The sequence below is a fragment of the Tachysurus fulvidraco genome, chromosome 12, assembly GCF_022655615.1.
Source record: "Tachysurus fulvidraco isolate hzauxx_2018 chromosome 12, HZAU_PFXX_2.0, whole genome shotgun sequence".
Classification (NCBI taxonomy): Eukaryota; Metazoa; Chordata; class Actinopteri; order Siluriformes; family Bagridae; genus Tachysurus; species Tachysurus fulvidraco.
This window is the reverse complement of record NC_062529.1, coordinates 8,034,945-8,062,913: the sequence shown is the minus strand read 5'-3', so window position 1 is coordinate 8,062,913 and position 27,969 is coordinate 8,034,945. Positions and strand designations below refer to the sequence as shown.

The window sequence follows — 27,969 nt, the reverse complement described above, 5'->3', positions numbered from 1 at the left end:
TGTATTTCAGAAACTGCTGATCTGGGATTTACACAACAATCTCTAGACTTTAAAAAGAACTTCTGATTCAAGGTTTGAGTATTTTCTCTCACCATGGTTGTAAAGAGTTATATAATAACTATAATGTAATAGTTTATAGTTATTTGAATAGAATTTTGTTTCCCGTACTATTTTGTGTAAACTTATCTGTGAAAATAGTTTATGATATTCTCAAACCTTGCCAAACAACCATGCCAAAGTCACAGATCACATTTTCTTTCCTCCTTCTGAGAGCTCTTGGCCAGTACATGCGTGATTTTATACATTGTGATAAAGACATGGATGTACATATGGTTGGTGGTTATGTTTAGTTATTTATTTTTTCTAACAGTGTTGTCATGCCAGACTTATTAATGATAAATTAATAAATTCTATTAAATTCATTCTAAACCATTTTTGTTATAGTAAGTGTCTGAGTGAGAGATTTGCACTTGTTGATTTTAATTTCACTGTCACACCAGCAGATGCAATGAGCCATGTGTGTAAAGCACTGAGACACCACGCCAAGTATGCTGTGGTTCACACAGTGGCCTCCGGCACTAGTAGCCAGCTATCAACAGGGTGTTGTTCAGACAGCCGCTTTAAAATCGGACTCGTTCCCCACAGAGTGGTTGTCTCCTGAAGGGGGGGAAAACCCAGAAATCCCAACAGAGCAACAAATCCGCTGCCCTGACCTCGCTGAGCCCCGGTGCCCTGACAAACGTCAATCCAATGTGCCCTCAGGCCTTTAATTAGCTGTCAATTAGTGCAAATTAATCAACTCCTTGCCTAATTAAGCAATGCCGACAGGCAGCTTCCAAAAATGCCATTGTGGAAGCACCATGAGAAAACTGAAGCTAGCAAACTCTCTGCTTTGTGGGGTCATAATACCCCTGATAGCACACATAGGGGAAGGGGGGGAGCTCTTCGCTGAGTATTTGTTTTTTTCCTACCGACTCAGCACAAGGTATCTGCTGCTCTATCTATTGTCAGATAAGACTGTATAAGGCACTAAAGGTGCCAACTTTTGGTTATTGGTTGTAAGGACCTCTAGGATACCTATAAGCACTTTAACATGAAGACTCCGCTGTGAGACTTTTTAATCAATTATCCATTGTCGAACAATTTTCAGAATCTCACCTAGAGAGAGAGCTGTGCTCGAAGTGAAATCTTTTCAACAATCTTATTCTTTTACAGTGTACTATGTCTTTTGCCAGGGAACAGAGTATAAAAGTATAAAATACATCCTTTAAAACAATTCATCACTTCTAATAGGCCTGTGGGCCAAATGTAGACAAATGGCTTAGAGACCCAATCTCTCATTTAGATTGCCTGACATGAGCATATCAGGCTCTAGCAATCTGTGTATAGGGGTTGGGCTAATGCAGCGCTCTGTCCCTAACCACAGCCCACATCAAGCTTGTTACCTTCTAGTGACCTTCCCCATGAGTGAACATTCTTTCCCTACTCAGAAAGAAAAATAGCTGTCAACTGTTTCAAAATATGCTCGTAAACATGATTGGTATGCGATGCGTTGTCTGCTACTGCTGAGGATTATTCCAACAGTCAAAGTCTGCATTCATGTGCTATGGACAAGGCTCGTTTTGCTTGTCTTCATATTTTATCCATATTCCCAGCAGAGGCTTGTGCACTTGTGCAATGTGGAATAAATTTTAATTATTGTCTCAACATTTAATGATTGGCCTTACAAAAACCTTTGCATGTGCAGCTCAAAAATAAACTTCATGCTGCAGTGCTTTATGAACAGGCAAAACATTGGGAACAAAACTAGCAAATTATGCAACAGCTGTTTGCCTTTTAATCTGCAAGCCATCAGATCTTGCAGCCTTTGATAGGCTACCCTATCTTCACGAATGACTGAACTAAATCTTTCCATAATCTGCAGTTTTATCAGTCTGTCCTCTTATGCATGCAAATCAGGAAGTGCCCATTTCCCAGTGTGGATGGTTTATCAAAAGCTGTGAGGCTTTTTCACCCATTTACAATAAGCAGTAAAGCCCAGCCCAGATTAGGACAGAAGTGTGTCTGTAATTGACAGCAGCCTGAATTAATATATAGCTTTAACTCGACTAGATGGTGTGTCATTAGCATATCAGCAGAACATTGATTTCTTCATTATCTTCAATAACATTTCTATTTAAAAGCTTCTAATTAGTTGACACGGTCCCCATGTAATTATAGATTTAACATCTTGCTTGTTCTTTTTTTTAAGCCTAATTAATAGCCAGACACGTGAAATTTACACACACTGTTTTTAGTCATGTCGTGGACTTCATTTGTAGTACATATGTTTTCATGTTCATGTAATGCTTTAGATATAGCGAGTGGGGTCATTTACCCTAAATGATTTTCTAAAACGTATCAATCTTTTTTTTTTTGCGTTAATGGATCGTAATATTTTATACTGGTTTTATCTGTACATGCATACTGTAAATGTTTATTTGCACTTTTTAATAAGTTAATTTGACTGATTTCCAACAGTTTTTAACTTACGACACAAACACTATATTTTTTGTAATTTTATATATATATAATCTTCTTATAAACTACCCCATCAATTCATGTGTTTACACCTACTTTTTAATTACTGTAGAATTAAATGGCCACCTCTACTAATTATCCTGGCGCCATGCCAGTAAAGAATTAGCATGGCCTGCTAATGTCCCATATGGTCAAAAATCACAGCTTTTCTGTGGTGTTTTCCCTTTTAAGCTGATTAGCTCCAGATTTTTATACATTATCTTTATTTGTAACTAATAAACAGAATACCTTATACAAAATGTCATTGGTTTGGTTCTTCACCTGCACACGCCATTTTTTTATTATTAGGCGGGAAAGCGCCTTGGCTCAACTCTCGCGGGATTTTACGCGACTTGAGCGCTTGGACACGCTCAGCCACGCGTCTTTCGCATTGCTCCTCCGCCGTCACACACGACTCCTGACATTTATTTATGCATCAGCACATGGCACTTTGATAAGATTCATGTTATCTCGGTCTCCATCAACGTCTCGCTGCTCATTTCCATAAATTATCTTCTAGTAATTATCTGGCCAGATGTCCAAATTGTGCCACAAATGATCTCCAAAAGAAACAAATCTAACTGTAAATTTGATAATAGCTGATTAGACAGTAAGGGCTATTTGATTACAAACAAACAAACAAACAAACAAACAAATAAATAAATAAATAAATATTTTGTAGCTCAAACGTGTACCGCCATCTGTAGGTTCACTGGGTTTATCTGCTTCACCTCCCTTTTATGTGATTATTTTTATTTTATATTATGTGGTTAATTTATGTCCGACAAAAAAATACAATTTTGTTTTTATAATATACGTTTTTTTTATATTTCCTAATCACTGGAATAAGATAACTCTTTAGAATGCATACTCAAAAAAATACGAGTGCACCAAATAGGCTATATTTAGGAGAAAACCCACCTCTTTTAATTGTTCTTATGTGATCATAAGTAATTCAGTGTCAATCTTGATGTTCAAATGCAGCAGGTCTGCCTGCAAATTGCAGCAAATTAAGATGATGTATTTATAGTATAGAAAAATCCCAGCCAATTGATGTGATTACAGCTGTATCAAAGAAGGGTTACAGAGAGATGAGCCAAGTGCTGAAATGAGATTAGGTTTTTCAATAGATTTATTGTTTTGTTTTTTTCTCATTTTAAGTAGGGTGTCCTTAAACTCCAAACCTATAAAGCTTCTAATCGGCTCTAATAGCTTTAACAATCGTAAGTAAAACAGATAACTTCTGGGTTTCAACCTGGTTTCGTTTTCGCAAAATTAATCCAGTGGGTTAATCCGAGCCCCCAGAGCTGCTTTTAATCCAACAGGACTCATTGTGACATTTCGAAAACGTCTCCTGAACTGCTTTAATAATCCCGAACAGGGTTTATTTATATCATCGACCTAAAATAAAGCAACACACTGTTTAAGCCAGTAGTAATCTGCATGACATAATGTGCCAGGCATGTGGTGTTCCCGTGTTGTTAAATGGAATATGAATAGAACATCGTCAGTATGTCTTATGTCTTACTCCAGATAACGTGACTTTCAGACCCTAAATGATTTTGTGGCATCTTTATTCATTTCTCAAATAACCATACGTACTTGTTTTCGGACTCTTTTATCTTATATTTTGAGCATATTTTTATTTTTAAAATGTATTTATTTATTTAATCATACATAGATACATACATGCATACATACATACATACATACATACATACATACATACATACATGCATGCATGCATGCATACATACATACATACATACATACATACACAGTACTTTTTTAAATTGACATCAAGCTGAGGCAGGTGACACGTTCCCTGGTCTTTGTCCTGGTATCAGGATCAAGATAATTAAAATGATTTCGATTAATAATAATATGAATAGAAACATGAAATAAAATGTTTTTGATTTTCCAAATGGGGCAGAGCGATATCTAAATTTGAAAAATGTTATTATTATTATTATTATTAGTAGTAGTAGTAGTAGTAGTAGTAGTAGTAGTAGTAGTTTTTTGTTGTTATTATTGTTGTTATTATTGATAGTGTTGTTGTTGTTGTTGTTGTTGTTGTTGTTGTGGTTATTGTTTTTATTGTTGCTGGGTATTAAAAGTCTTTGGGATAAAATTCTGCCAGTGGGCACGAGCGAACACTGTCGAGTATTTTTCTAAGATTTCATTAGGAATGTAAACCCATTAAACCAAATCACATTTCGACAAACAGATAAAATGCACACTGAGCGCGGGAGACTTGGTGAAATTGTGAGCTTCTTGCTCGCAGGTGATTGGCTGCCGACATCGGGCCCTTGTAGGGATGGACCTTTTGGATAAAAGGAGAATTTCTGGGGGGATCGCGTGTATTTGCACTGGTGGATTCCTGTGCACAAGGGAAGCGGGGGACTATTCTCAAAGGCACCATGACGGGGAAGGAAGGGGCTGTGTTATCGGAGAGTTTGAACAAACCGAAATTAGTTGAAAACGGAGGGAATAGCAACCCGCACAAGAGCATTACATCACACGCACCCAGGTGCACGGGCTTCGGCATCCAGGAAATTTTGGGCTTGAATAAGGAGGCGTCCTCGGCGCCTCGGAGCGCGCTGGACTCCATTCCCGGGGGTGCGCACTTGCTGGCCGCACGCTCCATGCTTGGCCCCGCCGCCGTCGGGGTCGGTATGGGATTCATCGGCCCTGGGGGTATTCCGTCCTTCTACAGGCAGCCCTCCTTTCTGGAGGTCCTGTCAGACGCACAAAACGTCCAATTTCAACCTCTCAGCAAGACAGCACCTCAGGAGGCCGGACAGTCTGCAAGCTCAGGTACGAGACTTATCATCCCCACACTCACACAAAAATCACGGGTCTCGTGGGGTACATGCTGCAACCTGGAGTACGGATTTGTGGGGAATCTTTAAATGGTGCAAGAGAAATTTGACCTCCCCATGTTTTTGTAATCACATTTTCTATTCTTTCCTCCATTTCCTTCTTATTTTTTGCTTTATTATTATTATTATTATTATTATTATTATTATTCAGTATAATTTAATATTTAAATGAATGCCATTCTCGACATCAGCAAGAACATGGAGTCATGGATTTATTTGAGGTAATTGATGTTGATAAGTTCAATAGGCCAGAAAAACCCCAATCCACAGAGGCGCTTATTGTGAAACTTCAAGTTGCTGCTTTGGCCGCAAACAATATATTTCTGATTTTTCTAGACTCAGAGGATGTTTCTTCGAGTGAACGAAAAACATCCAAGTCTTCCCTGGGCCAGAGCAAGAAGAGAAAGAAAAGGCGACATAGGTAATTATTCTTAGAGAAATTCTAAGGAAATTAGAGAAATGTCCCCATTGTGAGACGAATAAATGTATATCTGATCTTATTCTGATTTTTTTTCCACACACATATTTATATATATATTACAGAACCATGTATAGAAATAGAAATCTTCACTAAGTAAATGAATTACGCTAAATGTACCATAATGTAAACATTTAATACGGATTTATTATTCAAATTTAAATATAAAATGAATGATTTAAATGTAAAACAAATGTAATAACGAAGAGTATAATATTTACAATATAATACTATATTGTATTTACAATATTACATTTACAATGATATATTTTCAATTCAGAATTGGAGTATTATATTTATTGACACTGATTAGAATTTGGAAAAAGTAAATATATACAATATACATGAGTAGTAACTATACTACAATAATGATTATAGTAAAAATTATTATACTACTATTATTGTTGCTATTTTATAGTAGTTGTAGATCTATAGTATTTGGATTTAATTGAGTAACTAACGGAATAAAAGAAAACGTCAGTATAAATTGCAGTTAGTAAAAGTCTATAGAGTCTATAGAGCAGGATTTTAGGCAGCTTCAAGGGTAAATAAATGCTCGAGGTAACTTGTTAGGTAAAAGGTGATTTTAACATTTAAATGTTAATTTCTATACTGTTATAAGGCTTGTTCGATTATTTATAATAATGAAGGGTTCGTGTCTGTTGTGGTAGAAATCTGCATTAGATGTTTACTTTCAGAATTTACTTACAGCATTTTCAGACCTTCACACTGAAATAGGCTACAGCGTCCAAATGATTCATGCTTTATTATATTTATAACTATAAATATACATCCCGAAATGCTACAGAGGAAAAGGTTATCATTTAGCCTGTAGGCCTAAAAAGATTCTCAACAAGCATTTCAACACTGTTGTTATACAGGCCTAAAGCCTTTGTTTTACAATACTAATTTAGATTTATTTAAAATAGGAGAATAATTATTTAGGATGTGTTTTTGGAATATTTTTCATTTCAGCTGAGTGTAGGATATTTCTTGTTATATAGGACAATATTCACATCTTATCAACTGGAGGAACTGGAGAAAGCTTTTAATGAAGCTCACTATCCCGATGTGTACGCCAGAGAGATGCTGGCTATGAAGACTGAACTACCAGAAGACAGAATACAGGTCATATTACACTATATTACAGTGCATTATTATATACCATTATGTAATTTTCATTAATCGGTGTTTATGTAATTCTGTATTTTTTGTAAAAGAAGACGGGAAATGGTATTTTCCTATTATATACGTGAATGTAATTATTCAACAACAACAACAACAACAACAACAACAACAATAATAATAATAATAATAATAATAATAATAATAATAATAATAATAATAATAGTACAATTAAAGAATACTGAGAATTCTGTATGAATATTTTTATAATACATAGTGGGCATCTACCATTACTTAGATTCCCAAAAGAAATTTTAAGATGAAAACCTTTCATAAGCTTGTCGATTATAGACGCCACACAATTCATTTTAATTAGGTATATATATTAATATATTAAGTTATAAGTATATATATAATTTCAACCTGTTGCCAGTCCGTGTTGATATAATGTTTCACGCATAATCCTCTTTATTTTTGACCAATCATTTTAAATTCTCTATATGTCCGAAATTGTAATTCGTTTCGATTTAATTGATTTGTCGGTAAAGGGAGTAAAATACTTCCTATGCTGTTATTTGGTTGGTCTTGTATGATCTGGTCTGGATTAAGATATTTTTTTTTTTTTCTATATGGCTATTTAATACGACTCACTGAATGTTTTCAATAACATCACCAGCTTTACATAAAGAACAATTAAATGTGTAAATGGAAAACATATTCATCAGTAGACGGTTATGCTTCATTGTAAAAAAAAATACTAATCATAATATTATATACATTCAGTGAGTCTTTAAATTCAAATAATTCAAAAAAGAATTCAAATAATTCACACTTGATCATCCCTTGCTAGCAATTCTGCAGTGTGTTTATTGCGTTTACTGCTATTCTCTTCATAAAAATTGCACTCAAGTACAATGAAATAAATTCAAATGTGTCACTCAATGTAAAATAAAGTAAATCAAATAAAATGGAATTATATCTGTCGCAGAGTTTCTTTGGCTTTCTACATATAAATAAAATAAGGACATCCCTGTATTCTGCTCTGTTGCATGTATAATATTGGCAGCATCGCTGTTTTAAAACAGTGCATTTAAAAAAAAATATTTCATTTGCAATAATAAATGATGAGATTTTGAGAAAATGAGAAAAAAAAATTCTTATAATAATTCTTCTTATTTTTTCTTTCATAGCTCCAGAAAAATGCTCGACCTCTTTTTATACAGTGTGTGTGAGCTTAAAGAAGCCAGTTTGCTTTGTCTGTAGTGCAGAGTGATCATTACACACTGTCAGCTCTCCAGAGCCTCTGGTTTTGGCTCAGCTTTAGGTCCATCAGGTGGAAATGTATCAATCAACACCTAACGACCCTTTAAAGCAAAGCTTGCCGTTTTGCAATGCTATCTGGACACATCATTTCTCATCGGTCTCATGATGAACGTGAGACAATTTTGCTCTCGGATCGTGAGCGCTAACGACCTAATCAAGCAATCAAGGCGGAAGGAGATTGCAGGGTGACCCGAGCCATCCATCTGCCGATGCGCCTTTTTAATCTCGTACTCATTATGGCTTCCTCTCGATGAATAAATAATACGGAAATAAATAAATAAGAGCTGCTTGCAGTCCTAAGTAAGATTAACATCTAATTTTCTCATCTGGTGTAATTAGTTAAATCAGACGAGCCCGTTAAGTTGTGAGGGAGCGGAGGCGCGGCGCAGGACGCCGCAGGTTCAGATGAAATAACTCCATTGAATTTATTAGCGCGGGTCAATGGCGCTGCTCCCATGGGCGCTGCTCGTTTAATTTCCCGTGATATTTGCCCGCCTGTCCACCATCGATTGGGCCTGAAATTAACTTATTTTTCAATCAGCCTCGGCGTGCCCTAGGGGTCGCTTCTCCTCGCTGTCTCCGCCCGCTTTTCTTTGCCACGACCGATAACCAATTTCACTTGCATGAAATGAGAGCCATCAAGACGAGCACGTAAAAAATTCGAAAATGGTTGGATAATTTCTTATCCAAAGGGCCTATGAAGGCCTGTAGAATGTGCCCCGCCCCTTTTGTGCCCGAGGGCGGGGCCAGATGTTAGTCAAATTGAAGGAATAACCTGCATTATCTGAATAATCTGAATAATCTACATTAGCAGTATTTTAGGGATCTGAAAACAGTTGAGTGTTTGTTGCTTGTCCCACCCAGTATGGCTGTATTGGAGAAAAAAAAAATATATATATATATATATATATATATATATATATATATATATATATATATATATATATATATATATATATATATATATATTTTAGATATCTTACCACCAGCAATGAATTCCTTTTATATCTTGATCATAGAAGCAACTGAATGAATGGTTATTTAGGTTAAAACTCATCGTCCAGCCATACACAATATGTTATTGTTCTGCGGTGCGGTTTAACATTCAGATTTAACCCATCCGCAGGTCTGGTTCCAGAATCGTCGAGCCAAATGGAGAAAGAGGGAGAAGTGTTGGGGACGTAGCAGTGTGATGGCTGAATATGGGCTATATGGAGCCATGGTGCGTCACTCCATTCCTCTTCCAGAGTCCATACTGAAGTCTGCAAAGGACGGAATTATGGATTCCTGTGCCCCCTGGTTACTAGGTATGTATATAATCTATGTAAAAAAGTTTAATAAATACATAGAACTATCACATGTGGATTAAGTGTTTGAATCCTGGTGATGATATAGCCAAGATGCTATGGCTCTGGCCTCTAAGTGGGAAAGATTGCATTACTCTCTTCCCACATGGATTAAGCATGGAAGAAGGTGTTTCATAGTGTGTATAGACTGAAAAGCCTGAGTAGTGTTATTAAACTGAGATATTTATTTATCAGAAGTACATTTTGAGACATGGATGTTCCTGATTTGGGGATAAATCTGGAAACCTCAAGAAGAATTTGTATGTTTATTACTAGGCTTGGTTCCTTATGTTTATTACTATCATTCCTATGTGTATTACTAGGCTTGAAGTGGTTTTGAAAACTTGAGAAGTCTGTTCTTTTATTGTCATTTTTATATTCATTCATTCATTCATTCATTCATTCATTCATTCATTCATTCATTCATTCATTCATTCATTCATTCATCTTCAGTAAACACTTTTCCTGGTTTCAATGGACCCAGGACCACAGGGCAGTAAAACACTACTGTGGTTTGTTCAAATTAAGCAGTTGACTTCTTTCTTTGACCCTTACACTCAATAAATAAATAATGAATGGGGTTTTTAATGAACAAACAGCTGATCATTTATATGGAGTTCTATGCAAATGGAAACCCTCAGATAATTCTCAAAATCATACTCTTAATACAAATAAAACCTCGGCAAGCGTTAGGGTAATAGTTAGCATATTTATTAATTAGTTGTTAGACTGCTATCTTAAGGGTTTCTTGTGTATTCATTTTGATAAATGTTAAATTTGCTACTCCAAAGTATTCACTTAAATAAATGTTCATACTCATGATGGAATTATTTACATCATGTCAAAACATTTTTCCCATTTTTTCCCCTACTGGTATCTATAAACAGAAAAAGAAAGTTACCTGTATGTGTAGAATGTTAGCAGTATTTTTTATTTATGTTTTATTTATTTTTATTGCTACAATGCCAAAGTGAGGAAGTAAAGCTTTTAACAATTTTTTTTATATGAATTCAGATTAAGATTAAAGTTCTCTCTGTGAAGTATCATGGCAGAACTGCTGAGATTTGCATAATGCACAACGTTTTCAAATATTTAAAGCAGTGCCTTGCTTTATCACCTGCATACTGCTGCACTGAGTTGTTTTATTTCCCTGCTTTTTAGGAAACTTTGTTGTATAGAAAATTATGTATACAGAGTCTCTAACATTACAGTGATTGTTATTGAATATAATTTGGCTGTATGTTTAACAGTTCAGAATGACACAATATTTGGAGATAACCAAAAGTAGTTTTCAACTTAAAGGGAACACAAATTGTCAGGGAATGTGAACAGTCATATGGATCAAGAGTATATAGTTATTATATAGTTATATATTCCCATGAATTTAGCATTTAGACATGCAAATTAATCCTATTCGATGGTAATAACGTTATTTCAAAACAAACAGTTACACGTATTTATTTGGCAGGTGGTTGCCAAAGGTTAGAACAGGATACAAGCATGTATACATATGCCAGGAGCCAAGAACTTCCACTGACCAACCAGAACCATGAAAAGAAAGAGACATAACTACACTAATAGTTTGCCAGTTCTAATCGCTAGTCTCTTGTCGTTTACCAGTTCAAATGTCTTTCCAATCCCCAGGCACTTCTCTAAATCCGAATCCCTCATCGTTCTTTGCAGGGATGCACAAAAAATCACTGGAGGCAGCGTCAGGCACACCAAGCCAGAAGCCAGACATACCTCAGCATCCAAACAATGCCAGCGCTGATGATACTGATGCTGAGGAGAGGAGGAGCGACTCGCCCATGTCTAAAGAGGAACTGAGGGAGAACAGCATTGCTGCTCTCAGGGCTAAAGCACAGGAGCACAGTGCCAAAGTGCTGGGGACAGTGTCTAGCAAAAGACTCGAGCATAAAACACAGGGAGAAATGGAGGAGAAGGCCAGCATGGAACACTCAGACTCCCAAGAAGAGAAAGAGAGCTCATAGATATGCACTTATAACCGTTGGTCAAACAGCATTGTGTCTTTCTGTAGCTTTCCATTAAACAAATCCTGATGATCTCTTCTGTATTTGATCAGAACCACAGGCCAGGAGTGGATCTCCTCTAACCTAGCTAGTGCTATTTTCCTATTCTTACTTAGCGCTTCAGATGATAAGTTCAGACGTTGGTCGGAAAATACAGAAAGCATGACGCATCAATGTTTATTTTTTATTTTCTAAGACCTACTTGCCACTAAGTGTCATTTGGTTCTATATACAGTATATGCTAGTACAAGAAACAACTGTAGCTACAATCTGGTAACGTTTGGTGATATTAATGGTGGCTTGGCAAGGACGACATGCTCTTCAAACCTAATGAACAATGTTATTTTTTATTTCTACTTTGAAAACAACCATTTGAAACATTTTACTTTCAGTCTGTACACTATGCTTCTTTTTTAAAGGCACTCAGTGGTTGGTTCCTAAGTTGTATTAGAATGTGACGTTGTACATATTGTAAATAAAGATAGCTTGCTACAGTATTGTTTGAAATACACTTTAATGTACTGTAGTCTTATAATATATGGGGTTATGTTCTGAATAAAATGTTGATCAGATTATTTAAAAAAAAAACATCTCAAATGATGACATATGACTTTTTTATGGAAACAATGATAAAACAAACAAAAAAAATTCTTTAAAAAATGTTTTTAAAGATCTAGTTATTTTTTGAAAAACTAAAAACGATTCAATTTCAATTTAAAGGGACTGCTTCCACCTGAGCCTCACTTAGGTAATCATCTATTAAAGATCATGACAAATGTAGCATGCAAAAAAACCTAATAACTCTTTTACCCTTATTAACACTTTTGTTTCTTTTAGGTTCTTGGATTGAAATTTAATGCAGCTGTTGTGGATAGTAAATAACATTAGATAAAGAAAGGGAGCATAACACTGTTTTAAAGGAGTTATGTTCTACTTGGCTTTTTCAGTGCCACGACTGAACTGATGTGTCCTTTTCCTCTATAGAATGAGTGGCTGTGTGTGTCACCGATATATAGTATAATCTGCCACATTCCCAGGGTCTCAATCTAGCTAGAAAAAAGCAGGAAAAGTATATGGCATACGTATGGGCGAGGAACATGAACCCAGCCTTGGATCTGGTTCTCTCAGTCAAAATTACAGGCAGCAGTGCTCATGTTCACTCTAGATCTTATTATGATTATTTCTATTATACTTCATGTGTTTTATTCCCCATGTAACCTTGTAAATATGTAATTATTGTTTATTCCTCAGTAAATACATGTATTAGTTGAAATGGAAATGTCTGTTAAATTGTTAACTGTGATATCTTTCGCTCTCTCACTCTCAACTCTCACACACACAAACACACACCTGGGCAGCTGATCCTATCCTGCCCTTATTATTGAAAGCTGTCAACAGATTATTGATACACACTGTTAATTCAGTCCTCATTTAATTTAATTTACTTAGTGTCCATGTAATTAATTAGTTGCCATCTGCGGTGATTAAGCCTGGCTTATAAATTTAACAAAATATCTCAATCCCATGTTTCGGCTGTTACTATTTATGATGTACGATGATACCGGTTTGAAAACTACAGTACCCCATCACTTACTGTTTAGGACAGGAACAAAACAACACTATTTTTTTAAAACATTGCTATTGTATTAGCTGTTGTAATGTAGTGCGAATGCAATCGGCACTAACTGACACTTGCAGCTATGTGTCACAAAATCGTCGTTACTTAATGCTGATTGTCTTGATGTCATCCTGCAGTATTTTAGAAGAATTCATTGGCCTGCTTTCCGTTATTTAAAAATTTAAACAATGTCCCAAAACTGGTGGTGGAATTTACAATTTATAATCAAATCTCAGTGTCACTGAAGCTTTATTAAAAGCTTAATAAATTATTGCATTTTTTTCAGTTTCTGCTTAAAGAATATTCAGCTAACTGATCACCTTTCTGTCAAAGTTTTTTTGATGAACTTCAAACACATGGTGGTTTGGCTCCAGAAAACAACATTAATATCTGCTATCGCTAGTTTTGGTATGAGGTGAAAAAGTAAAACTAAAAACTAAGTTAGACCAGTCAGTTGTTTCCATGGAGTTTTTCAATTATTTTGTCATTTTTTCTGTACTTGTAGTGTTGATCTGTTACCGTTAACCTTTACAATTAGCATTATTTCTCCCCTCCTAACTGCCACATGGATACCTCATTGTGTTGAACTCCTGTGGTGATATAAGTATTTGCAATAAATACTGTCTTCCTTTTATTCTCTTCTCCCATTGTGAGTGTGCTTTTTTCTACAGCATATTGCTGTTTGTTTTATTTATTTTACAGTAAGTTGGGACTCCTGATTTAATTTTTAAATTATAAAATTTAGACCCCAATCAACAACTTTTAGGCAGACATGACGCGGGTGAAATCGAAGATCGATATACAATATAAAGGCTCATACTTCACAAAAGAGTCCTCTTTACAGTTCAATGGTCAGTTATCATTTTAATCCCATTATTAGAGGAGCGTGAGGATCAAATGTCTAAAGCTGCAAGTAGGAAGCTCTCCCATGTTTATAGTGACATATCACCTGAGCCGGCTTTTAAACTCCATTTTCAGCAATGCCCTGAGTGGAATTGGATGTTGAAATTCAACCCATATGTTGCACACTTTCAGAGTATGCAGCATGGTTTGCTATGTCACAGTGCAAGGCTTTGATTGACAGCTTTCACTGGGGATCTGGGATGTCCTCATCTCGCCTGTGGCCGAGCACTTTGGCATGTGTTTGGCTAATATGATGAGTCACATGCAGGTTAAGCAATGCCGAATGCCAGATACACTCAACCCAAGTACTGTGTGCAGATACATAAATGACTCCTGATGAGCATTTATTACAAGTTTACTGTGTGAGCAAGAGCACTGGATACCTGGGCCTGGTTGGACGGCAGATTTGTCTCTTGTGAGCATTGCAAAGTGAACTAAATTTGGGGACCTAAGAGTGGCACATGAATGGACCATCACCATGGTGATTCTCCTACAGTAGGCTTGCTAAACCTATGTGCGTCTCAGTCTGGTTGATGTTACTGCCCAATTGAGTCATAATCCTGGTGTTAACCATCAACTCATGTGCTCATCTGCAGTAGACACACCATTATGACTGAATGTATGTCCAGGGGAGTGGCATCTGACCCATTTCTGGAGAACATTTGGTGATGTGCAGATGGATTATTTTGCCACTGCTGAGACAGCTGGCAAGAGCCTGGTTCCCAGTACTGCTTTCAATAGTTGCCCAAATTCCCTGGTGGCTTTGTCGCTGAACAGCTTTGTTGTCTTAAATGGACTGTAAAATCTGGCACCCACAGTAAAGTTACCCACGTCAGTGATGCTGAATCTAATGACTACAATCTAGCATTCTAGGAAACAATGCATAAAATAAGAGCCTTCTGCAAATTGGCTAAAGTCAATGGTATCCTCACTCATCATCTGTTTAAGGGGAAAAGTAATGTTAAGACTAACCTGCAAAGTACCAAATGCTTAGCATACCTGTTGTAATTTTTTAAAAGCAAACTTTATTAAGAAAATGAAATGCTTCAGCACACAAGTTATTCAGGACAATCGAGTACTTTTTGTGTACAGTTTGGAGAAGGACCACATATGGGTGTGATGGTCAAATGCCCATGTACTATTGACCACACAGTGTATTGTTTACCAACAAGGTGATGTGTGGTGTAGTTTTACCACCCCAGAAACTAATAAAAATAAAAAATAAAAATTTCTGAGAATTTTTTTTGTTTCTTTATCTATTTTTAATTCATGTTTTCCCTGATTTTTCTTATTCTAACTTGTCCTCAAACTCAACTAACCATCTGCTTCAAAACACATTAACAGGCAAAAAAGTTGTGTCAGCATACTGCCATCTGCTGGACACAAGTTGGTATAACAATGTCTCTCTACATCAGCTAAACTACCATATGAAATATAAACATGTATATAAACATGTCGCATAACAGAACAACACCATTAAACATATTAATACATAAATAAATAAAACAACATGACACAAATAAGTCTTCTGACCATAATGTTGTATATTAAGGCTCTGGTGTTTATTCACTACATTACCCATAATAAATAAAAATAATGAAGAAGGATGTTCCGGTGTGTTACGTAGAATGTAAAAGAAGTCCCGAGTAAACAAGTTAAAAATCCATGTGTTTGTGTGTCGTTTGCTTGAATTAGTCATAATACCCCTTTCAGGAGACAATTGGTCCGTTAAGATGAGATATTTTTATTGGCTACCGAAATGTCGGTATATATATATATACCGACATAAATATATATAAATATATTTATATATAATAAATATTAATTCAGATTGCAGGTCGAAACAAAAATGATTTTTAAAACAACGAAGTAAATTTTTCTTAGTTAGGAGTAAAATGACAGACTTATACGATATCCTCATAAAAGTACAAATAACCCAAAAAAGGTACGTGTAAAATAATAATAATAATAATAATGATTTAATAAATTTATATATTAACTTTATATTTAAAGCATATCGTTCTTTAGTACTAAACCATCACAAGGGAATTATGCCCAGCTGTGTCTTATAAGTTTAATACAACGTGAATGTGAACACACAGGTGACAAGAGGCAAATTATGCCACGTTAAAGATTCCGGAAACGGAAATGACGCCATTTGTTATTATCCACCGCCCACCCCCTCGCCATTGTAGCATGGATGCGAGTGTCTATTGCCTAGTTACTGTTACAAACCTATACAGATTTGTTCCATTTGCTGGGCAAAACATTTTGGTCAAATCTATGACTTGTGCACAGCTTAAAGTTTAAACTGTAGCAGGCTGTGGCTTCGTGTTCTCCATTCGAGAGCTTTTACGTGGACGTTTTGATTCGGACTGTTTCTGCTACATCCATAATCAAAATGGCGGACAACGAAGACGAGAGTAACACGAACTGTCCCGAGGTTAGTCCTGTAAGTGTGAGCGGGTCTCAAAAGGACGTATCGGACACCACTAGCTCTCAAATTCAGTGTGAAAACGGAGCCGGCAGTGTTCAATTCGTGGTAAGCGCTGAAGGCGGCGGTGAACGAGGCCTGTCGCGGTTAGTAACCGTACAGAATGAACCGAGCGCGGACGCCAAAGCTGCTGACGGATCTTCAGAATCGATTGGAGACATATTGAGCGGCGAGGTGCTAACATCGTACGTGCAAGCGTGTGATAACGCAGACGACACCGTGGCGACAGAGTGCACGACAATCAGCAGCGATTTCCTGAGTGCTCTCGGGCCCGCGACTACCATCATCTACGTGCAGCCTGACGGGAGTTTCGTGGAGAGCTCTGGGCTTTCTGTAGAGGAGCAGCAGCAGCTCCTGGAGCAGCTTTCCAAACAGCAGCTCGTTCAGGTCACCGGAAACGAAGCGACTCGTCTGATCGAGCAGAGTCAGACACTGACCCCGGCACCAGCACCCAAACCTGCCCAGAGCACCAAACCTGCAGTAATATCTAGTGTTGACGTGCAACAGGTTATAGATCACGTTAACAAGTCGCAGGTCCGCGCACAAGCTGAGCTGAACCGCTCCCACACAGCAGCGACCCCTAAACTCCTACAGAGGAGCGTCCAAGCACAGACTCCCTCGTATATAACTCTAGAGGCTGGAAATGTCATTTCAGGACAGCTGACTGCTACGTTACAGCCCCAGCCGTTTACCATTGTGCAGAACGCATCACAGCAGCTGCAGAGTGTCGCCAAACAAGTGGCACTGCATCAGTCACAAAACGGAGCACAGCCTATTCCTCAAAAGGTAAGGGGCCTGTACAGCATGCACTACACACCCTCTACTGCACTCAAAGGTCTCTGAAAAAGCAAAGGACCCAAAGTGCCCAGTGCATTAATCCTTCATGGAGGCCAAAAGATGTTTAGAAATGTACGTTTATTCATTTATCTTTGGAAAATGTTTTATCTTGGTCAGGGTCATATCGAACGTATCGACAGAGACGGTTTAGAGAACACGATGAATGTGACACCAGTCCATTGCAGGGCACCATACACACACATTTACAGGAGCCAGTACCCCTGCTACCATGTTTTTTTTTTTGGGAGGTAATTTGTGTATCCAGTCAGACAATAACCCCAACTGGGAACTTGCACTTCCTGCTGAGTCACCATGCTGCCCCACATATGTAAAGTACATAAATCCTCTCCCTCCCATAAAGGAAGGAAACGGAGTGCAGTGTAACGTTGCAGCGGTTAAGGATTAATGGTCCTCTTCAATAGCCAATTAGTAATAATCATGGCAGTGCAAAGACTTGATCCTTCAGATCAGCAGATCTGAGCCTTATGTTATAGCGCATATTGTCATGTACTGTAGTTTAGAAATGACATCAGAATTATGTCAAAAAGACAGATGCAGAAATTATTTTTTTATGTTTATCGTCACTCACTCAGATGCATGATGTTTTTTTTTTAGTTTTCCAGATTTAAATGATGTATCAGTAGTCTAGTAGTAGTCTAGTATTTTAAGGTGACTGGAAGAAGCTCCTTGGCTGCAGGGTAAAACACCTTCCAAATTTATCTTCAAATCCATGCACCTAGTGTTCAAACCCAGACATGTTGGTTAAGCGTTCTGTATAAACAGTTGGCTTGATTCTCTGGTCAAAGCTTCACAAATTCTTTAGACCTACTTGACTGAATCCATGTGCATGTAAGGTTTTGTTAAGTAACTCTTACTTAGTAAAATGCTCTTGTGAGCTATGTGTGAAAGAACATTTTGCTCCACTGTGCAGATTATTGTCATGGCTGTGAGTACGTAAATTCATACAGAATTCACAGAAGTCTGTGTCCAATACTTGCTGTGTATTAAAAAGTTAGATACATTTCCTAGTGTTAGGTTTAACGGAAAAAAGACTTGTTCAACCAATTATGAACCATGAATCAGTGTAGACTTATGGTCTCCATTTTAATTTTTAACTGTATAATTACAATCATTTTAAAATATTTGTCTTTGAATCTCCAGCTAGCTGAACCCATCCATATTCAAGTGCAAGCTCCACCAAAACAGGACATTAAACAACATCAGGCCGCTCCCATCACCATCCTCCAGTCGCAGAGCTTGCCAGTAAGCCAGTCTGTGGTGAAAGTCTCCACTGTTGGCACAGTCAGTACTCCTCAGATTATCCACATCACACCTGTGCCTGGCCAGCAGCAATATTTCTTACAGAATCCAGGAGAACCACCTATTCAACTTCTCCTTCAGAAACCAGCACCCGTGGTTAGCAGCATTTCGGTTCCGATTGTGCATAAAGTCCAAGCTCCTGCCTCTTCCTCTAACTCTACCACTGCTGGAAAGAGTCCTGCAGCCAAGCCAGCTGCAGTCTCCATCCACCCCACCTTGATTTTAACCCCTTCCACTAGCGTTTCATCTACAACCACCAAAATATTAACGCCGCCCTCTAAGGCCACAACAGTGGTAACCAAGGTTTCAGCTCCAGCCGTTGAAAAAGAGAAACCCAAAGCGAAGAGTCGCCAGAAAAAGCCTTTGAAAATCCAGACACGCTCTGGTCGAGTGTCTCGGCCACCAAAGCATAAAGTAAAGGACTACAAGTTCATCAAAACCGAGGACTTGGCAGAGAGTCATCAGTCAGATTCTGATGACTATTCTGAGATCAGCGTGGAAGACGAAGAGGGAATCGAGGGCAAGAAGAAGACGGATGTTGATGGTTTGTCCCTCCGCAGCAAAGCTTTTAAATGTGAAACATGCGAGAAGTCCTACATAGGCTTTGCTGGTTTGAACAGACACTATAAACTTAAGCCAACTCACGACAAAAGTCACACATCAACTCCAGTTGCGAAAGAAGACTCCAAACCCACAGAAGAGCAAACACCGACTGAAGCAGCTAAGACGAATCCTGCAAAGGAAGCCACGACTCAAAAGGTTAAGATGTCCCTTCTTCACATGTGCATACAGCTAGAAGAAACTTTATTTTCCCTTTAGATTTGCTAAATATCTTTTTTGTAAGAAACTCAGACACAGCACAGCAATAAACATGGTAAATTCATGACCTGTTTCTGTTGAAATGTAAACAGGTGCAAGCAGATTCTACAAGACAGATTGTTCCACGACGGCCTGGGAGACCTAAGGGGTCAGGGAAATCCACTCTTCCCAAAAGGCTGGGAAGGAAACCGAAGAGAGGAAGACCGGGTCGACCACCTAAACAGCAAACAGCACTTACTTTGGAGCAGCAGGCACAGAGACAGAGAAGTCGACTCACAGAGGTAGCGCTCACTAAACTGGAATCTTGCATAACATCCTTAACACTATTAACTGACAGTCGTAGATTTACTTCACTGGCTAATTGGTTCACAGCCATTTTTAAGGCTTATAATAGCTGTATGGATGTTGATGAATGTGCTACAAATCACAGTTGCTTAGAGTCAGTGGGCAAGGTCCAAAATCCTAAGGATAGAAATATTGAGCGCTGATAATATCCGATCTAATATCCGATCACTCTCAACAGTTTATACAGCAGTACGACGATGAAGACCTGATGGAGATTGTTCTTCCACGCCTGGCGAAGGTCATGACTGTATGGGAATTTGTGCTAATGAAGGTAAAGAATTTGCATGACTTTACACTTTACATAACAGATTTACACTCTACATTTAGATTAAACCAAAAAACGAGAAATTGAGCATTCAAGCTGCTGTGTGTAATCTCACAATTATAGCACGCCATTATTTTTACGACTGTTGTGGTTAAAAATGCTTCATATTTTATCTCCGTGCTTTTATTGTGGAAAACGAGCAATAAATAGCAAAATTGCAAGCACCGGTTTCTTTTAAACTACTATTAGGTGAAAACACACATGTAATTACTTTCTACGATACCCGCACTCCTATTGGGCACACACATTCAGGAGGACTTTGGCTGAATTGTGGAAACCTTTGCATAAATTTGTGTGCTTGCCAAACCCCTGTAGGGACTGACTAGCTACTGTATAACACAGGGGTCAGCAACCCGCGGCTCCGGAGCCGCAAGTGGCTCTTTCATCCCTCTGCTGCGGCTCCCTGTAGATTTGGAAAATAAATATTTAATTTAAATGTATTTTATTTTAGTTAGTTTTTTTTTTTAAATGTAATTCTAAATTCTAAGATCGTGATGCTCTTGTAACATTAAAATAAACCGTGTTGAATTTTTTTGTCGCTCAAAATATGCGTCATAACTGCCGACTCGCGAAATCCGACACAGAAGCAGACGCAGTTTTGGTTTGCTGCAGCTGGCAAGTTACAATTTTGATGTCATGCAGGCTGTTAAGTGTCACGCATTGAGAGTGACAGTCACGCATTTGGGACTTTTGTCACGCTCTCCTGCCACACATCGTATTTCTCACGCAGAAAAACTTTTGGACTATTTGTCATATATTTAATAAGCCGCAGCGCCCAAAATGTATCAGTCCGCACCGCTGTCTCTATAGAACCGAGCAGGAATCGAGCGCGTCGAGCCTGACGCTTATCAGCCAATCAAAAAAAGGCTACACAATAGCCAATCAGAAAATAGCACTATCTGAAAAAGATTTAACCCAACAACCAATGAAAAAAATTGGCGTTGGGGATGTTGGGAGATGTCACGCTTGCCTGTCTTCAAAACTTGAGAGCCCTGGTCATGAATACGAAGAGGACTCAATTAGACATTGAACATTTAAAGTAACCTTCAACCCAGTGTCTTTTTTCTTAAGGTTAATTCAAACTGTTGAAAATATTTTTGTTTGCTTGCAGAGATAAAGTTGCGTTTACTTGTTAGCAGTTCATTGATTTCATAAATGAACACACTGCAGTTTTTTCTATCCTTTCCATAAAGGTAAAAAAAAAAAAGATATATGCAGCGTTCTCTTCATTTTAAATGTTAAAAGGGTTTTGTGGCTCCTTGTGTTTTTTTTCCTGTGTGAAACGGGTCCGAATGGCTTTTTGAGTGTTTAAGGTTGCCGACCCCTGGTATAACAGGTGACCGCTTTCATTCTTAAGATTCAAAACCTTTTGCTCAGTTTCTGCATTTTGAACAAGTAGTAAAATTTGCAATAGGATTAAGTTCAATGTAGTTGAGTAGTAAACTGTGCGGGTGGTGTTAGATGTTTAATTTGACATTTTCTTTACCTGAAGGTAGAAAATGGCCATTTGTCCAAGCAGCAGTTCCCCAGTGTATATCATGAATTTGAGCAGCTCCACAGCCAGGTGAAGAAGATGGCACAGGAGCACTTTAGTATTTCACCAGCTTCCCGAGCAGCTATAGAGGTCACCAATATGGATGTAAGTAACTCGTTATAAAACACTTTCATTTTCATTTTACTGTCAGAAAACCTTTTCAGTTAGTCTGTGATTGTTTTATGTTTTGCCACCATGAGCACAATGATCTTTCTTGTAGGGACCTGTTTTTTTTTTTTTTTTTTTAATAAACATACAGACCTTTTATTGGATAACCTGTCGTTATCAAATTTATACTTTTCATCTCACTGCATCTCACTGAGTGTCTGAAAGAGGTCATAAATTGTATGAAGAGAAAACAGACTTTTTTTTCTCTGCCCTTCTATACACATGACCAGTTTATCAAATGACCTCTGAGTGCTTTCTGAGTATGGAGAGATGTCACAAAGGATGTTAAACAAGTTGAGAAGTATCTATGAATCTTCGGTCACCTTCTGTCCCTTTTGTAAAGCATTACATCACTCCGGTTAGAGCCCGTGTGCACTGTCCCATACAGGATCCAATGTTGGGTTTAAAGCACTTAAAGGACTGGTCCCTTCATATATTCTGGACCTCCTCTCTTAATACTCAGCTCCAAAAACTCTAAAAGCTTGGTTGAGGCCTTAGCATGACATGCTTCTGTATTGTTTGCACCAAGGCTGTAGAATATTCTACCCCTAGATGTCACTTGGCTTTTTTCGAATTAAATCTAAATTCATCTTTTAGTAATTGTATTTATATTCTTATGGGAATTACTTCCACATTTCTTCCCACGATTTTCTTCCTATTACTTTGCGCAACTGTTTTTGAATTGTTACAGTTAAACATTGTTACGTTACTAGATAAATAAAAATGACTTCTGTCTCTCTGAAGGTCTTAAAATCGCTGGGTTTTACTGATCCATCCAGTGCATCAACACCCCTGAACTCGTCGAATGGACAACAGTGTACGATACGAAATCAAGCTGCAAAGAGTCCACGGAATATCGAGGTGAATCTTTGGTTTTATTTTCTGATACACATCACCATTGAAGATGGAACTGCTTTTTGTTCAGCAAATTATTGTATTGTTACAGCTGCATACTGTATATACAGTCTGTATTGCTTTCAGTGCCATATGTCTTTCAGTGCTTTCATGCCGCTTGTTTTTTTTGTGTAAATCTATGGGAATTCGAATCACATGATCAGTTAGGTTGCAAACTGGGAGACAAGCAGATAAAACAAACAGAATCTTGTTAGTGAGGGAAATGTAATGAGTTTTCTGAAATGATGATTGCTGTGCTACCACAAATATCTTTATTTAAGCTTTGTTACTGATGATCAAGCTAACCAATAGCTAGGTGATATTAGTTAGGACTGGTCAGAGTATTGTAACGCTTACAGTGTGCATGTCCCCTTTATCATGAAAGGTGTGGCCTTTTTTTTTCCCCCCTCTTTTCCTAGAACAAATATAGAACGTGTGAAAATACCTTTTCGTCTTAACTTCATACGGATTACAAAATACTTTACTATACTATGCCAAACAACACTACGTTATTCTGCACTATATTATATTATGTTATAAATTATACTATACTAAATTATAGCATACCTAAAATGTAGAAGCTGATGTAATTTACTACCAAAAATAGAAATATGGATCGTATAGGGATGCAATATTACCAGCAGTAAATTAATAATCTAGTGGAGTAGTGTTTTTTTTTTTTTTTTTTAAACCATAGTCTTTATCCTCACTTACAAACTAATTGATTTGTACAGTAAAACCTGCAGATGTACTTTAGAAGGCCAATGGATTCAAGAATAAATAGAATAAGGTCATTCTTAACTAAATGTTTGTCACCAGGAAATACATACACCATTACGTTAAAACACTCAAGTGAAGAAAAAAGTATGTAGACATCATAAAGTAGCAGGGTTTTTTTATTTATTTATTTTTGGACCGAAAACAGACTGATTCTTATTTTAGCAGCTGATTGACTCTATTTTTCCACTGAATAACTGAAAAACTGAGCACTCAGACCTGTAACCTGCTCATCCTGGGTTCCTGGGCTACTGATTTGTCTACTCCTCAATTTCCAAATCAATGAATAGATTTTCTTCTTTAGGCTTATGTCCTCTCTTAGAAACTATATAAATGGATACCAAATATATAGTTATGTCTTTCGCCCTTATGTGAAATCTCACAGATTGTTCTGATTTCTAGAATACCAGGACGTTGCCTCCAGCAAAGAGGTTTAAAATGGAAAACTGCTGTGGAGAAAACAACGATTCTGTGGTTAATCAGAACGGTATTGAGAAGCGCACGGCTAATGAGGGCTCCATGCTGCTCCGGGAACCACAGGTGGTCCTGACCCGTTTAGAGAACTTGGCGAACACTGATGCAGAGCCTGCAACAAGGACAGAAGAAGCAGCTATGGACACAGGAGAATGCCCTCTTGATCCTGAAGCTGGCAAACCTCAATATGACCCTGACGGAGAGCTTTCAGAAGTTCTCAACAGTGAGAGCAGTGGGAGCATGGACATCGCAGATCAGGTGAAACAGCTGGAACAAGTGCTGAGCTCAGAAACAACAGATAAGGAAATCACGCTGAATGATGAAAACGGTAACCCTTCACAAACCGAAGGTTTGGCCGAGGCAGAATCTTTAGTAGAAACTGTTGTCAGCGAGGTGGTGATGCAGTCTGTTGAGGCTCAGGAAGGAACCCCGGTATTTATTCAAACAGCAGAGGGCCTCGTTCGACAGAGTGCTGAGGAACTTGCTTCTAAGGGAATAGTGATTGTGAATGGGCCTGATGGCAGTACAGTGCACATCGAGGCTCCAGAAGGAGTTCCTTTAGAGACTGTCCATGCTCTATTAGGCATCGAAACTGAGAGAAAGACTTGAGAGTGGTAAAAGTCCAGCGTCTGAAACATTTTTGACATTTCTCAACCATTTCAAGACAACTCTTATCAGCATGACCCCCCCGGAACCTTTTATTGCAGATTTTTGTATATTTGTAAAAACAAAGTATTATTATCGTTGTTCCAGATTTTGTGCATTGTTTTCGATCCAGTCTTTTGTTTGTAAAATGTAAGCGTTTGGTTATATAGACCTTATGCCTTCACATTTCGATGCCAACATTACGTGTCTTCACTTACTAGTACAACCATGGCAGGACTCGGTAGTTTATATACTGTATACTATGAAGAAATGTACAGTACAACAGTGTGAAATACTTAATTATTAGTTTACATTGCTTTAAGCAACAAGGAACTGTTCTTTGTATGTGTATTGGTTTTAAACTGCTCGAGGATGATTAATGGACTTCAAAATGTGCATTTAGTTCTTTCTGATGGGAAAAGTAATTAAATTGTCCAGAACGAAGCGAAAAGTTAACAAGTGGAAAAACATGTCCTAAGTGTGTAAAATCCCAGGTTATCTTTTTGTTCCATCGTTACATGTTGTATAGTAGTTTGTCCAGTTCAATAGTTGTTTAAAAAGCACTATTTTATTACTTTTTATATAATCTTTGGACATACTGTGTTTTTTCAGACATCTCAACATTTGTAATACGAAGAGGATACATAAACAGATGACATTAAACCAATATTTGTGATTGAGCTTTGCGAAACGGGGCTTTGTATTCTATAACTGACCGGTGTTTAAAAGCAATGACTTTTTTGTTTTTGGGCCTTTTACTGGTAGCTGATTCCACTTTAACCTCCTATAAGCTGTTTTCGTGCCCCAAATGCAACAAATTTCAAACCAGTGAAATTTTTTTTTTTTTAAATACTTTGTAGGTGTGTTCTCTAATGTATTCAATGTTGGTAATTTACAGTTCAATTCAGATTTATTTGTATAGCACTTTTAACAATGGATGTTGTCGCAAAGCAGCTTTAAAATAATCTAAAAAAATCAGAATAAAAATGAGATTTAAAAAATATATTTATCCCTAATGAGCAAGAGGTGATGGTGACCCGTCCTCATCCGGATGATACTGGAGAGTGATTAACAGATTTGTAATGATAAACTCTTCATTTACCACCATGATCGTGTAGAGCTTTAGTGAGGCCACAATCTCTTTCTGTGCCTATTGTGGTTAAAAAGTCTAAACCATCTAGCCAAGATGTCTTTGCTCTTTATCAATACAAATTAGCGTCTTACCTGAACAGTAAACTTTTTCTCCTAACAAGTTTATTACATGCACATTATAACAAAAATGTTATAACAGATATGACAATAAAGAACAGGAAATCCATTAAATGTTAAAAATAACACATTTGTAGCTCAAGTGATTTTGACTCCATTTTACAGAAGTACATTAACTCAAAATGAGTGTCAAAAACCAACACAGTGGAAATTTTTTCAGAATTCAGAAATCTTTCAAATTCATTTAATGATAGGTGCAGTTTGCATTTCTTTGTCTGTTGTCAAAAACATTACCTTACATTGGAGCTCACGTTAACAAAGCTACAATTATTTTGGACAAATGGCTTTTCCATTGACATGCTCGGGAAAGTGTACTGTAGATTATAGTTTTGCACACAGATTTTTGCAGAAACTTAAAAAGTGAAAGTGACGTACAGCTAAGTATGGTGACCCATACTCAGAATTCGTTCTTTGCATTTGACCCATCCAAAGTGCGCACACACAGCAGTGAACATACACACACCGTGAACACACACCCGGAGCAGCGGGCAGCCATTTATGCTGCGGCGCCCGGGGAGCCTTGCTAAAGGGCACCTCAGTCGTGGCCGGCCCAAGTCTCGAACCCACAACCTTAGGATTACGAGTCAGACTCTCTTAACAATTAGGCCATGACTTGCCCCAAGATATGACATGAAAAAAAACAGATTTTTGCAGAGGACAGGATAGATAATAAATCAATGCAAAAATCTGATTTGCTTTCTAGAGCCAATCTTCCTCATAGCTTATTGTATGCAATTTAATTTAGGTAACACAATTTTTATACATCTCTTTGGCTCAGACATTTCTATTTAAAAGCAAAAGATGTATACAAAATGCTACAACAGAATTTCAGCTGTTATTTCCTGATATTTATATCTTGATACATGTTTTTTTTTTCCAAATTATTGGAATACGTGTGACAGATTTCTGTTAATAACATTGATAGCTCTGAATATTTAACTGTTGGGTTGACAACGGTGGAAAGTAGGGTAGATGTAGAGTGGCAGGACAGGCTGGGATGAGGGCTAAATTTGGGGTAGTAGGATGGGGTGAGAAGAGGTGGTAGGTGTGGGATAGCAGAACAGGATGAGGTGGGTTTTTGTAGCAGGCAGCAGGTAGAAAATTGCTTGAAGCTGAAACCAGAGTAAGAAAGAGTTAAGCCTTATTGTTCAATTGTATTGAAACGCAAATTCAATTGTATTAAAGCCCACGGATCAGGCCAAAACAGATGCATAAATGTAAATGTGCAATTCCCTATCTTAAAGATTTCTGACATTGTGGAGCATTAAACAAACTGTCCAAGATTATAAAGATCTAATATCTTTATTATGTATAAGGTTTTTGAAATTCTTTAAAAAGGATTTGTATGGAGTGAAAATTACATTTTGTGTTGTGCTGAATTTTAATGGAAAAAATGATAGATATATAGGGTTTAAATTATGGGGAAACAAGATGAGATAAAAAATAGACCATGTTCTAAAACACGTTCAAGCATCACATTTAAATCTCCTGATAAGATGCTTACTGTCTCAGGTGTTGAGCCACTTTTCAAATAGCCGAATACAAGAAGCTCATGAAAGATGTCCAGAAAGTAATGGTGGACCTGCACAGAGGAGAAAAGTTATAAAAAGAAATTAGCTTAACATATTGGACTCCTATTTTCTATAACTTCAAAATCTGTCGTGTTACATAAGCTGTTAAATAAGCTTACGTAAACCCGCTTTAATCGATTCCTGATTAGACGGATTCCTCAGGAACCGAATCAGAGCCTCGTAGGCCTGCTGCACAGAACCTGCATCCTGTTAACACAAAAAGATCTCTGTAA

At 37.5% G+C, this 27,969-nt stretch overlaps 2 protein-coding genes across 3 annotated transcripts; both read left to right on the top strand.

The window, feature by feature from the left end:
* Positions 1-557: 557 nt before the first annotated feature.
* Positions 558-12,254, top strand: vsx2 (visual system homeobox 2). Of its 2 annotated transcripts, XM_027172326.2 has the most exons (6): positions 558-985; positions 4,844-5,376; positions 5,778-5,862; positions 6,924-7,047; positions 9,494-9,674; positions 11,358-12,254. In XM_027172326.2, the coding sequence occupies exons 2-6, from the start codon at positions 4,980-4,982 to the stop codon at positions 11,702-11,704; spliced, it is 1,134 nt and encodes a 377-aa protein (XP_027028127.1). In that variant the 5' UTR covers positions 558-985; positions 4,844-4,979; the 3' UTR covers positions 11,705-12,254. The 2 variants fall into 2 exon arrangements, with proteins under 2 accessions (XP_027028127.1, XP_027028128.1); XM_027172327.2 differs by having other exon boundaries at positions 572-5,376; positions 11,397-12,254.
* Positions 12,255-16,354: 4,100 nt separating this feature from the next.
* Positions 16,355-25,576, top strand: znf839 (zinc finger protein 839). Its single transcript, XM_027172618.2, has 7 exons — positions 16,355-17,544; positions 18,757-19,674; positions 19,827-20,015; positions 20,258-20,350; positions 21,897-22,043; positions 22,851-22,967; positions 24,180-25,576. Exons 1-7 carry the CDS (start codon positions 16,666-16,668, stop codon positions 24,858-24,860), a joined length of 3,024 nt encoding a protein of 1,007 aa, XP_027028419.1. The 5' UTR covers positions 16,355-16,665; the 3' UTR covers positions 24,861-25,576.
* The last annotated feature ends 2,393 nt before the right edge of the window (positions 25,577-27,969 follow it).

Excerpts from the sequence above, each read along its gene's own strand:
- vsx2 (XM_027172326.2), top strand. The coding sequence starts at position 4,980 with ATGACGGGGAAGGAAGGGGCTGTGTTATCGGAGAGTTTGAACAAACCG. Across the intron at positions 5,863-6,923 it reads AGAAAGAAAAGGCGACATAG|GACAATATTCACATCTTATC; the intron begins GTAATTATTCTT and ends CTTGTTATATAG. Across the intron at positions 7,048-9,493 it reads TACCAGAAGACAGAATACAG|GTCTGGTTCCAGAATCGTCG; the intron begins GTCATATTACAC and ends ACCCATCCGCAG.
- znf839 (XM_027172618.2), top strand. The coding sequence starts at position 16,666 with ATGGCGGACAACGAAGACGAGAGTAACACGAACTGTCCCGAGGTTAGT. Across the intron at positions 20,351-21,896 it reads GGGAATTTGTGCTAATGAAG|GTAGAAAATGGCCATTTGTC; the intron begins GTAAAGAATTTG and ends CTTTACCTGAAG. Across the intron at positions 22,968-24,179 it reads AGAGTCCACGGAATATCGAG|AATACCAGGACGTTGCCTCC; the intron begins GTGAATCTTTGG and ends TCTGATTTCTAG.